Below are 11,678 nucleotides of genomic sequence, written 5' to 3' on the forward strand. Positions count from 1 at the left end.
GTACCATCCTCGTATGCTTCTTTAATCTCCTCAATTTCCTCGTTGGTTGCCGTGCAAAGCACATCGATGAGCATCAGCTCATCGGTTCCTGCTCTATCAATGGCCTTGAATAGGGCCATCGCGTTTACGTGAGCCTTGTCTCCAAAAGACCAGAGAGCTGCCTGTTTGAATTTGCCACTTAGCTCATGACCAAGCTCGTCTTGTAGGTCCTAGAATCAAAAAAAGAACGAAGATAGCAAATTCCTAAATTGAATTGCACGCTTTTAGGCAATTTTACCCTTTAGCTTAATTATCATGAAATTTGCAGATGCTTTAACGTTCTGATAAAGGCTAAATTTTAAAAAAAGTTTAATTCCAATTTGGTGATTGGGTAATCTTATGCTTGCATCCCTATCATCACGGCAGTGTTGCGAAACAGTTCTCGAATATAAGCATAATAGGCTGGAAATAATTTGACTGTTATTATTCTCACAAAACCGTTACTCCCGAGGATTTACCTTACCAAATTGAGCTTTATATACGCACTCAATTTCTCTTCTCTGCGATGAGGAGCGATGAGCGAGAATGTCAATGATTGCTTGAGCATCCGATCCTGTATATTTAGTTAACAACAAGTTAAAACTGTCATAAATCTGAATTAAGGAAATTTTGCGCTTAATAAGTTGGTTCTGTAGAAGGTTTAGGGGCTTTAGTTGTCGATTCAGCTCTCAGTAACCAAAACTACCCTGCATTGCGCCCTCACCAGACGCAATACTATTCCAACAGTTGAGCAGGTACTTCGCACAACTCGTCAAGCACCCTGTCTATCGGTGACACATAAATGTTGTTGTACATTTGCTTGCTAATCTTGTCATTACATTAGGCTAGTGCTGAATGAGGGATTATTTTCAAATGAGCACAATAAAGTGGCAAATGTTACATTTATATTTGCTTTGCATATTAAAATAAGGACATTGTTGTCCACTAATGATGCTCATCACATTTCAATAAGACATAATACTGACTTACTGACAACTATGCTAACTTACCAATTCCTTTCATAGCCTTCTCCAAAGCTATAGCATCTTCGGCAGGATCAAAATCTTCAACTGGTTTAACGCACGCCATCTAAGGACTTAATGACCAAACTCTATGTAAGAGATGTTACGTATTAGCTTCTTTTCTAACGCAAGCACACCAAACAAAAAAGTTATTTACCTGCTTTTAGTACTTAATCTTGTTTAAAAGTGGCATCAGAGTCATCGTAAAGCATGACATGCAGTCTATCCACTTACTCATCTACTCACCTACTTGCCGCCTTACATACCTACACTTGATGAGAAGCCTTGGGTTGAATCACGGCACCGTCATTGGTGGTTTGCTTAAATACCTTCCCCCCCCCCAGGGGACGTGGGTGGTTGCTGCATTATCATTTCAAATGAGACTCAACGATTACTCGGCACGAGATCTAATTCCTTGGCAAATGTATTTCAAGATACAAAATTTCCACCTTTGTCCATATTTTTAAAGTTTACATTCAACTGCCTAATCAGTCTGTAACTACTTTGCGCAATGTTATAAGTTTTGTGTGACATTCCCTATTTACAGAGGAAAACATTCAACGAATGAAGTAGGAAATATTTGGTAAGCACTCTACGTGGACTTCGATCTAGACTTTGAAACCTTAATTTTGTTTTTTTTCCGAATAACTTATACACGTTTATAAAAACCTTTTATCAGTCGTAAATATTTTTGAACTAAAGCTGCCTTTTTGTTGCATCATATTTTGTAACTTTGTAATTTGAGTGTTGCCTTTGCCATCACCCGGTACAGCGGTCAGATTAGATGGAGCAACCTTAAAGCATTTGTGTTCGCATTGCCAAGCGTTAAGTTGGAAGTGACAATGACGGAATTTTGCCGGTTAATTCTTAGTTCAATAGAATTATGCGTTGATAGTGAGACATTTAATTTATGGCAAGACTAGTAATCCCTTCCTACTCATAAACGAGAACGAAAGGTAGAAATGGTCTTGAAAATTGTTACTTCCAAAATTCTGCTAGTTTTTAAGAGGAATTACATGCTACCTATTTTGGGCTAAAATTATGCTCTACGCTCCGGTGATGCAAAAAAATGAATCCCCTTCCTCTGAAGCTCGCTTCAAATATTTACTACTTACCGAGTGGTAAGTCTAATCCTAAAGTTATGTGCGCCCACAAGTTTCCACGAAAGCCTCGTATTTCGATCTTCTCGACTTGACAGCTTCGCTTGAAACAGACAAACAAGGGTGGATATCAAGCAACGACTAGGTTACAATTAGACCTTTTGTTGCCTTTAAATTTATATTTACTGGAGCAAGCTAACTTACACTTGAAGTTATTTCACTTGAATGCTAAAATTGAGTCAAATTTAGTTGATATGATTGAATAAATTGGCTAAAATGTGATTTGTAAAGGAAAACAGGGAGAATATATGGGTAGTTGGTAGCATTCATACACTTGAGGATGCCATTAAAAAGAGACAACTCACTAAAAATGTAAACGAATGAGAGCAAACAAATTGAAACTTTAGTCTGTCAATACCTAACTCCAAGTGGAGGTTCCACTTACTGAAACAACAGCTTAATTCTCTGCATCAGGGGCCAACAGAATCTGAGAAACCACGTTTGCAGCGTTGTGAATGGTTGTGCACTGTGTTTACCCTATCGTAGCCGATCGTGCTGCCTTTTCTGAAGCGACAAGTCGTCAAATAATACTGCTTCTTGATATTTTAGACAATCAAAATGCATTATGGGTTCATCAAGACAACCCATTGAAACAATCTGCAATTTTAATTTATCTGGACATATTTTTTAGTGTTGCATTTGATTTGAGCATCGCGTAGTTGGTTATTCATTACAACATCGCCTATCTCTCAGACACTACTATTCAAGATCATCCTCACGGTCTGTTCACTTTTTTTGATTTGGGAACAAAGGTTAAACGTATTAAAAACCTAAAGAGTTTTGTTAATTTAAACTCGAATTCACAAGGCGGTAGTAGAGGATATATACTTTTTAAATAACAATCCACTGCTGACTAATCCCTCAGCCTATGCCAGTGAAGTTTAATTTATGGTCCCCGTATGACCCGCATTCGACACCTTTTTTGTCACAATTTCATAACATTTTTTGCTTTTTAAAGAGTATGATGACTATCGTGTTCAACGATCATTCATATTTTGTCAATGGGTCATTTGGACGTAAAATACAAAAAAATAATTACGCTTGATTTGATGGAAAATTTACGTGGAAAAGTACATTATTTTTAAATATCGCCATATTGAAGTCTTAATTTACTTAAGAGGAGTCGTAAACTTAGCATAATGGTGAAAAATAATATGCGTTATGTGTAAAGTTGCAATAGGTAAGCAACGAAAAAGTGGAGGGCTTATCATGAGGAAAGCGTAGAAGCCTCCTTCTGAATCCGTAAGTTCGTCTCATTTCTAAAGAGTTTATTTGGCTGAATTAGTTTTGCCGCAAGCTGTAATGCAGCGGCAACTTTAGTTTTGCGCCAGCGCATGTCCTGAATGGAGAGTTGTATGGAATGCCACTTGGTTCTTACTTTTTTAACCCATAAAGGCCGATGGTACGGACATAAACCTTAAACGATGGGACCGTAAAAGGTCATGGCCCTATTTGTATATCACAAAGTCATATTGGCCGCTGACCATGTGAAACAGGTAATTACCAAGTCATTTGTGCTAGTACACGTACCACTTTATTTGTAGACATTGATTGTGCACTTGTATGTGGTGTGATTAGTCGGATGAAAAGCTCTTTGAATGATAGGATGTAGGAGAGATTACACCATGCTTATCACGAAAGCCGTCAATGTATGCAGTCTACAAACCAAAAGACCGTCCAAAAGCAGGGGGAAGTATAGCGATGTTTCAAGTAGGCGGTCTAAAAATCAGTAAAAGAAAAAAATATCGTATCGTACCATGTACACAGGATTACCACTGTAGCAGTAACTTCTTGCGGTTTCAAATGTTTTGATCATCTTTTCTACGCGAACATTGTGTAGTACCACCCCATTTTTAACTGCGTAATTGCATTTGGTCAAATGTACGTGTGAGGGACCAACATGAGCTCAGCATGCGCTCCACAACATTGCCATTTGAGGTCAGAGTGCCAGGCTAGCCACGCCAGGCATGCGCATTCAAAATGCAACAGTGAACTTCAGAATGTTGGTAAAATTATGCTAAAATTGTCATAGCTAGCTCACAGCATGATAGTGTGAGTTCTGATATTAAAAATACGAAGAATCATGTAGCATGTTTGGGAACTAACCGAAATATTTTTTATTTATGCGACAACACTGGGATGTTGCAAAATACGCATATCACAAATAATGAATGGAATTCAGCATTATTTCTTTGAGGTCCCGAGAACTGGACCACACCTTCCACTGCAGTTTGGATCAGCGCCTTACCTGATGTTTAGAAAATTGGATAAGATTTCCCCTTACACTAACGCAGCAGATCCAATGATGGTCAACTTACAGTTAACTTGTAACATTACTAGAGTATTTGAGTAACTATGCCACTAGCTATATATCAGCTCTCATAAGCGCACTCTAGTGATCATCGCATGATTTGCAATTTGAGGTGCCCTACTTGGCTACTAAGACACTTCAATGTTACTCGGTGCACGATTCGGACGTTTGGGAATAACGCAAACCTCGCACTTTATTTAAGGCGATGGGTAAAAGCTGTGTATCACTTACTATTTAGCCAAATATTCTGAAAACGTTAATAAATTCACGATTAGAATGTAATAATCTACTAACTTTGGTTCAGCCAATTATTTTATGCGACAATAATCTACAATTATTTGATGCATTCTTGGCTTTTTAAGTCGAAATTTCTTTGACAAATGAAAACCAAGCTCGAATGTTAATAGAGTGATTAGAAAGCCAAACTTACCACGACCGCTCTTGAATCGTAATTGAATTCTTACCTACTGGTGGTATGCTTTTAAGGGATTATCATTTATCTTCTAACACCGCAAATTAAGGCACCAATCTTGCTTATGTAATACATGCAAATTTGTACAACTTCAAGTCAAAGCAAGCACAGTGCAAACCATTCGCGTTTGTACTTGCAGTCCACGTCATTTTGCAGTTCAGTATAGGCGAACAGTATATTCAAGACACGCAGGATGCGCATTCCTATTGCTTCAATTTTAGGTAAATAAAAGGTTGTGTGCCTACAAAGGTCAAGCAAAAGGTCTCCAAATCCATTATATTTCTCTGACACCTTCTCTGATACGACTAGGAAACCCGTCAAAGCTTAACACTTACAAAACCACAATGTCACTTTAAGACGATTAAAGAATATGCCGTTTAAGGTTTTATTTCTTATTGCAGCAAGCTCGTAACAAGTTCACATTTAAAGACTAGTGATCGGGCAATGCTACTACCTAGCAGATTAGAGTGGAGCCCAAAGTAGTGAATAGCCGGGCGCTCGTGTCGCTAAATCGGGCGTGGACGTTCTGCCGATTTACGTAGCAATAAGTCAATGGCGAGAATGCAAGGATGAAGTGAGTGTTAATTAGGTCAACTACACAAAACAACTAAAGGCACCTTAATCAAAGCATTTATTTTATATTTTTTATTAGCCATTTTACAAGATCTTTTTTTGGCTAAGTAGAACATGGTTATCAAGGTAGCAGTGATAAATACTGCAATGAAACGTTACCTAATATCGAGTTTAGCCTTATCCTCTGATATTGCCATGATTTGACCCTTTGCAATTGTAAAACAGCAGGAATTAAAGTAGTTTCCCATTTCCTCAGCGGTATTTTGCATCAGTAAAAGGCAGCTAATCCAGCATAAGAGTAGTAAGAATTACCCGAATTTTCTGTTTTGAAATACTCGGGGTGATAGTAGTATCTCTGGTTATAATTAGCGCCCACACCGGAAATCTGTCTTGAGCCAATCGTGGGGGGAGATGGTTAATTTTTAGGCCAATGAAATCCCTACTATGAATCTTTATACGCACCGGTAATTAGGTCATAGTACTATCTATGTCCTTGAGGATTTGTCGTAAGTACTGCATAGTATTCTTTTGGAAGCTAGGAGTTATTACATCTGAAATAACATTCGTAACCTGAATTCTTTATGTGTAGAATATCCATTTGCTGCTTGCCAAGACATTTCAGTGATGGCTTGATAAGTAGATCTTGTTAATTATCATGTGTTTGCCTTTGTGACTTAATGGTGATTTTTAGCATTTACCGCACCCGCTTTTTTTTCACCACACGATAATGCGAAATTCATTTTAACTCCGTTTAAGTGGCATTAATAAGCATAAAATAGCTGTTGAGAAACAAAGTACAGTCTTAAAATCCATTCTGGCTGTTTAATAGCATGCAGATGCATTTTTTAATACATGCTCTGGCTAAATAAATGCAATCTGACAGTTGTTTAGTGCCCGAATGCAGACGGGAGCCACGGTTTTAGCAGCGCCCTACATGGACGCAAGCGAAGACGCAAATGAACTGGAAAAGGCAATGAAAGGCATTGGTATGTTCATCCTTTACACGAAATCGGAGGGCTTTTTAAGTTAATGGGGTTAAAATAATTGTTTTCCTGCTTCATATTAAAGAAAAAAAAACACTGGAAAAGCCAGTATAAGTAAAACATTTGGGAAACGCAAATTCTGTTTCCACATCATTTGACTTTCCTTGGAACTTTTATCCATTATTTATTGTAAGATGTTTGATAAAAACTTTACCTTAAATGTACAAATTCCAAGCCTAATAACATAAGATTGGAGTTTGACAATTGAAGTTTGATTGTAGCCTACACATTTGTGTAACCAGAGGTCAATAAACTCCAATTGAACTGCCTCCGTAGCAGGATGCTCAGTATAGCAAACGTCTCATTACATTTTCAAAAGTGTAATCGAAGTTGTATAATTACATTGATCCTTAAAAATGAGAATTTTTAATTATATTTCATATCAACTGCGGTAATTGTTCCATTACTACTTTTAAAGGTTAAGAGATAGGAACCATTGACTGTTAACCACCAGCGCCTTTGGATATTAATCAAACACAAAAAATAAGCTCACACCTTCTGGCCCTTTGCCAGCCACACAATGCTCTTGCGTTTTGAAAAAAATAGAGCCATAGTTATTTCAATAATTCGCACTGTAACTAAGCCAAAAGCTGCCCAATGATTCAGGTCATTTTTGGCTGGCAAGTCAACCGAACACTTCGTGGGCATTGATAGCATTAGATGGCAATAGATCAGGTCCGGTATATTTCGACATGAACGACGGATACAATTATAGCATACGAGGAAATATTTATTGAATTAACAATTATCTAGCCATTATAGGTACCGATGAAAAGAAAATAATAAATATTTTGGCCAATCGTACAGTTCAACAAAGACAAGAAATTGCCAGGGCTTATAAAGCTGCTTATGGCAAGGTAGGTATATACTTGCAAACCTTGCTGCTAAACTTGCTTCTGTTGAACTTGTGTCAATCTGAATGTGGTGTATTGGAGGATCTGCAAGGGAGGCTGCGTAGACACCTCAGTGGTGACATCCGGCGAGCCGTGCTCTGCTCCTTCTATGACAAGGCTCATGTGAACGCAAGGGCCTGCTACAAGTCTATAAGGGGTCCGGGCACCGACGAGCAAATTCTGATTGACGTGATTTGCACGTCGGATAACGCGGAAATTTACAGTCTCAAGAGAGCCTATCGTGACAGTGAGTACACACGAAGCACTGTAAAAGAACCTGCGATATTTGTTCCACACTTCAAACCACAAAGGCGCTAGTGGACCTGAGGATATTTCAAAAACAATTATTTACCACTGTTTGTAAAGATGTGTTAATGAAGTTACGAAAGTGTAACCATGAGTCCACTTTATTTCTATTCAATTATGCGAACTGTCACGAAGTTCATTTGCACAAACATTAAGGGACGAGCAAGACGCCAATGCGTATTCTAAGACCCAAGTTCGGTGACAGAAATAAGTTCGCCGTTTTTTGTCCTTAGTCGAAAGTAATTTGCATTCGATGCTTAAAATTGGCATGGTAATGAAGCATTTGTTCACAATGAAACTAATAGGTCTTCTTTTTTTCATTCAGTCTTACTGGAGGAAGGGCAAAGTGGTGAGTCCTAGGAAGATGTTTACCCGTATTATGCAGTTGTAATTTGGATTCATTATTCCTTATTAATGGTGCATTTTTAAATGGAATTTGTCAAGCAGTGCACCTTGGGACAAAGACTTGTGCATGTTGCGCATTACATAAATCAAATTGCAAAAATTTAAAACGGAGATACTGCAAAATGTTGGAGACAGTAGTGTCGCGATGGTTCACTGAATCCACAAGAATAGTGAAAGGCTGTAAATATGCATTTATCAATTCGTTTACGAAGTTGTGTGTTCTACCATCAGCTGTGAGGCACAATCTCGAAGCTGATGTGAAGGGCGATGTGAGGGGCGACTTGGAATTTGTGTTGGTGGCTTTGCTGCAAGGGAAACGCGAGACCGCATTTAACCAGGCTCAAGTGAATAAGGACGCCGAGGCCCTCTACAGTGGGGGCGAGAAGTGAGTGGTGGCTGTGCTCCAATTGTCGAAGCCAATGAAATGAAATCGTGGTCATTATTAGGGAAGTAGTATTGCCTCAATATTTAACAAAGGTGCACTTGTAAACAGTTTGATGCATTTCGATACCCGTAAATCAGACTTTATATCCAAGCAAGTTTAGAATTGGTCTTGAATAGACAATTAGTTGCATTTCTCGAGTGACGCGAATCGGGGAAGATTATGAAATACAAATGAAGCTTGTTTTGATTAAGGTTAAATTACCTCAGGACGTATAAAGTGAATCCATTTAGTTGTAAGTACCGAGTACGTGTCCCGACTGCATCAGTAACCCTAATGCATCTGAGGGCAATAAAGTAGTAAAATTTGAAATTTTCCTGGTTTTATTTGTAAATGATAAGTTAACCGCACAAATATGAGACCGTCATTAATTTATAAAAAAGCAGTAAGCACTCCAGAGCCCATTCGTATTGTGGCCAAATGATATCGGAACGATGAAAACCCATAACAATTATTTCTAGAAAATTAGGAACGGATGAATCCTTGTTCACGCGGATTCTGGTTACGCGTAGCTTCAAGTCAATCCGTGCTATCAACGAAGCCTACAAAGAGGTTCGTGCAATTTCTCCAATATACTTTCCACTGCCAAGTACTTTTAAGTCACTCTTCATTTTATGCCACCCTTTAATCTGCCTACCGATGCTCCAGTAAATAATCCAGGGCTGCCAATCTACATCCACCACAATATTTGGCGCACGGCGAAGTAAATACTTTCCAGCGGTGTGCTACAAAGGCGCACTTGTGATGTCATTCCAACCTCGAATTGAACTAGCTCATTTTACTACTCTACTCAGCCTGATTTGCAGTTCTGTTGCCCTTTCAGCTAGCTGGCCATGATTTGCTTAGGGCGATCGAAAAGGAAACCTCTGGGGATTACATGCGAGCACTTATCACCATAGGTAGTTTGTGAACTTACATTGCTGGTCTTCTGGTGATGTAGTTCTTTAACATCTTATCTCTTTTATTCAAGTCAAAACGGCAGTTAATAAAAATGAATGTATTGCGGACATTTTGTACAACTGTATGGCCGGAGCCGGGACTCATGATGACAATTTAATTCGAGTTATAATGGCCTATTCGGAGGCAAGTTTACATTTCTACCTAAAAGTTAGAGCATTTGCTGCTTTTTAGGGAAAGCTTTCCTTTTAGAAAAATCATTGTATTTTAACATCGGTGCATTCGATAACTCCGCTTTACTTTATCTTTCTTTCCGGCTTGCTCCCTTTTCCAAAAGTAATTGAACATTAACCGTGCACTTTTGGCTAATTTCGATGGCGTATTTACGGAAAATCTCCCATAAAATTTGTTTATCCCCAGAACATTTCCTTTTAAGAGCATTAGTTTGGATTGATACGGTTTCGGCATCAAAGCGAATTTGAAAAAGCCTTTTTTATTTGCTTTTCTTAGACATCCCTGGCAGAAATTCAACGGGTTTTCAATATAAAATACACAAGGAAAAACTTGCGCGAAATGGTGAAAGACGACACATCAGGCAATTACAAGAAATTTCTTCTCGCCATACTTGGTGAAAAATGATTGCGGCGTTCCATTCAACATTTGTGTTACTTTCATTTTATCACCTCGAAGCTTTGATAAAACTACCCACGCGGTATATCCTACTTTCTCAAAAGCTACACATCCATACCTTTATTGTGGAATATAGAGCAGTTTGCAATATTTCACATCAGGTTTTGCAATGTAGTTGTTTAATATGAGCCCTACAATTATGGTTATGGAATTATTCAGTTGCTTCTTGAATGTCAACCGCTCTAATTTGAATGTGTGCGAAGGTGAACGTGCCAAAATCAAATGTGGCATCTTTAACTTGAGCATAATCTCAGCCCTCTCCTGAGCTTCAATGAACACATCAATAAAATTGTGTTTTTTGGCAAACGCCGTTTATGTGCACCAATGATTCAACGAAAACTATGAATCGTTTGCCATTCTAAGCCTTGATTTGCACCGCACTTTATGGACGCTAGAGGCAGTATTTAGAACAAATGAATCTTTTGGTTTAGTTAGATGTTTTTTAAGATATATTATGTGTAGCTAATCAGTTTGTTCTCTTACCAATGCCTCCCATTGCATGCTCAAATGTTAATATACGAACAATCATACGTAGCTTTGAAAAAATAAGTCAACGATCTCTGAGGATTTCATTGTCAAAATGAATGAGAATTAACAACCTAACCAGAGCTAGCAGTACTGTAAAGCCTAGGGCTTTGATCCGTGTTGCACTCTTGAGATGGCACTAGTTTTGTGCCATCCTCGCGAAGCCCGACTAAGAAGGGGAAAAATTAAAGTCCCTAGCGAAGACGGCAGTAAGCTTGAAAGCCCTCATCAGGCAATTTAGAGCGGGACAACTGGTATGTGGCTGTAAGCGGCTGATTGCTGTACAGCCATTGGTTGGGGTCACTCATCGCACCACTCATGGGCGCCACTGACCCTGACCTCTCGAGTGCGGGTCGGGGAGAACGCGCATGTGCGTTTGTGCTGCCTCTTGGTCTATGAAAGCGAGTCTCAACACAAAGTACAGTGGTTTTATAAGCAACACAAGATCAGACTCCTGAGTTAACTTTACACACTTTATACATTTGCATTCTTGACATAAATTATGAGCATTCTGAATACCGAATTGGCTCCACAGAAGCCAGACTGTCTAATCGTTCACTCTGTAAATTGAGTCCTAATGTTTTGCACCTCGACACAGTTTATTCATTATCAAAGGATTTTGCGCCTGCCCTTAATCACTCCGTCATACTGTTTTGATGACATACCTAGGCATCTTTTATGTCTTGGCAATGCTCTGAATGTGCACATTGTTGTGTTTGATGCCTATTTCATTCGTTCTTTATCTTAGTATCATACTGACAGTCGATCGCCTAATTTGCCGACACCTTAGACTGTATTAATCAGGATTATCGCACATATTTATGGAAGTCCATTGCAAATTTTATGCTTTTTAAAGGAACACAGTGTTTTCTCACGTCAGTCTGAATATTCTTAGGGGATTCGTAGAGTAAATTGGAAGAT

At 38.7% G+C, this 11,678-nt stretch overlaps 2 protein-coding genes across 2 annotated transcripts in view; one reads left to right on the top strand and one right to left on the bottom strand. All coding sequences in view use genetic code 11, as the record gives it.

Annotated features, from left to right (window-relative positions):
• The window catches only part of EGR_06075 (Annexin A7), a gene marked incomplete at both ends in the record, with an annotated part of 5,171 nt that extends 2,560 nt beyond the window's left edge, over positions 1–2,611 (bottom strand). The window contains 5 exons of the mRNA XM_024495324.1: positions 5–209; positions 498–592; positions 1,029–1,088; positions 2,156–2,238; positions 2,586–2,611. Coding sequence (XP_024350279.1) covers positions 5–209; positions 498–592; positions 1,029–1,088; positions 2,156–2,238; positions 2,586–2,611 — 469 coding nt within the window. The remainder of the gene's footprint in view (positions 1–4; positions 210–497; positions 593–1,028; positions 1,089–2,155; positions 2,239–2,585) is intronic.
• A 3,843-nt stretch (positions 2,612–6,454) lies between these two features.
• EGR_06076 (Annexin A7) lies at positions 6,455–10,181 on the top strand (the record flags this gene model as incomplete). The annotated part of the gene is made up of 6 exons (XM_024495325.1): positions 6,455–6,542; positions 7,362–7,456; positions 7,535–7,739; positions 8,435–8,588; positions 9,107–9,197; positions 10,053–10,181. 6 exons carry the CDS (start codon positions 6,455–6,457, stop codon positions 10,179–10,181), a joined length of 762 nt encoding a protein of 253 aa, XP_024350280.1.
• Between the last annotated feature and the right edge of the window lie 1,497 nt (positions 10,182–11,678).

The sequence above is a fragment of the Echinococcus granulosus genome (assembly GCF_000524195.1).
Source record: "Echinococcus granulosus chromosome Unknown EG_S00050, whole genome shotgun sequence".
In the NCBI taxonomy this organism is placed as follows: domain Eukaryota; kingdom Metazoa; phylum Platyhelminthes; class Cestoda; order Cyclophyllidea; family Taeniidae; genus Echinococcus; species Echinococcus granulosus.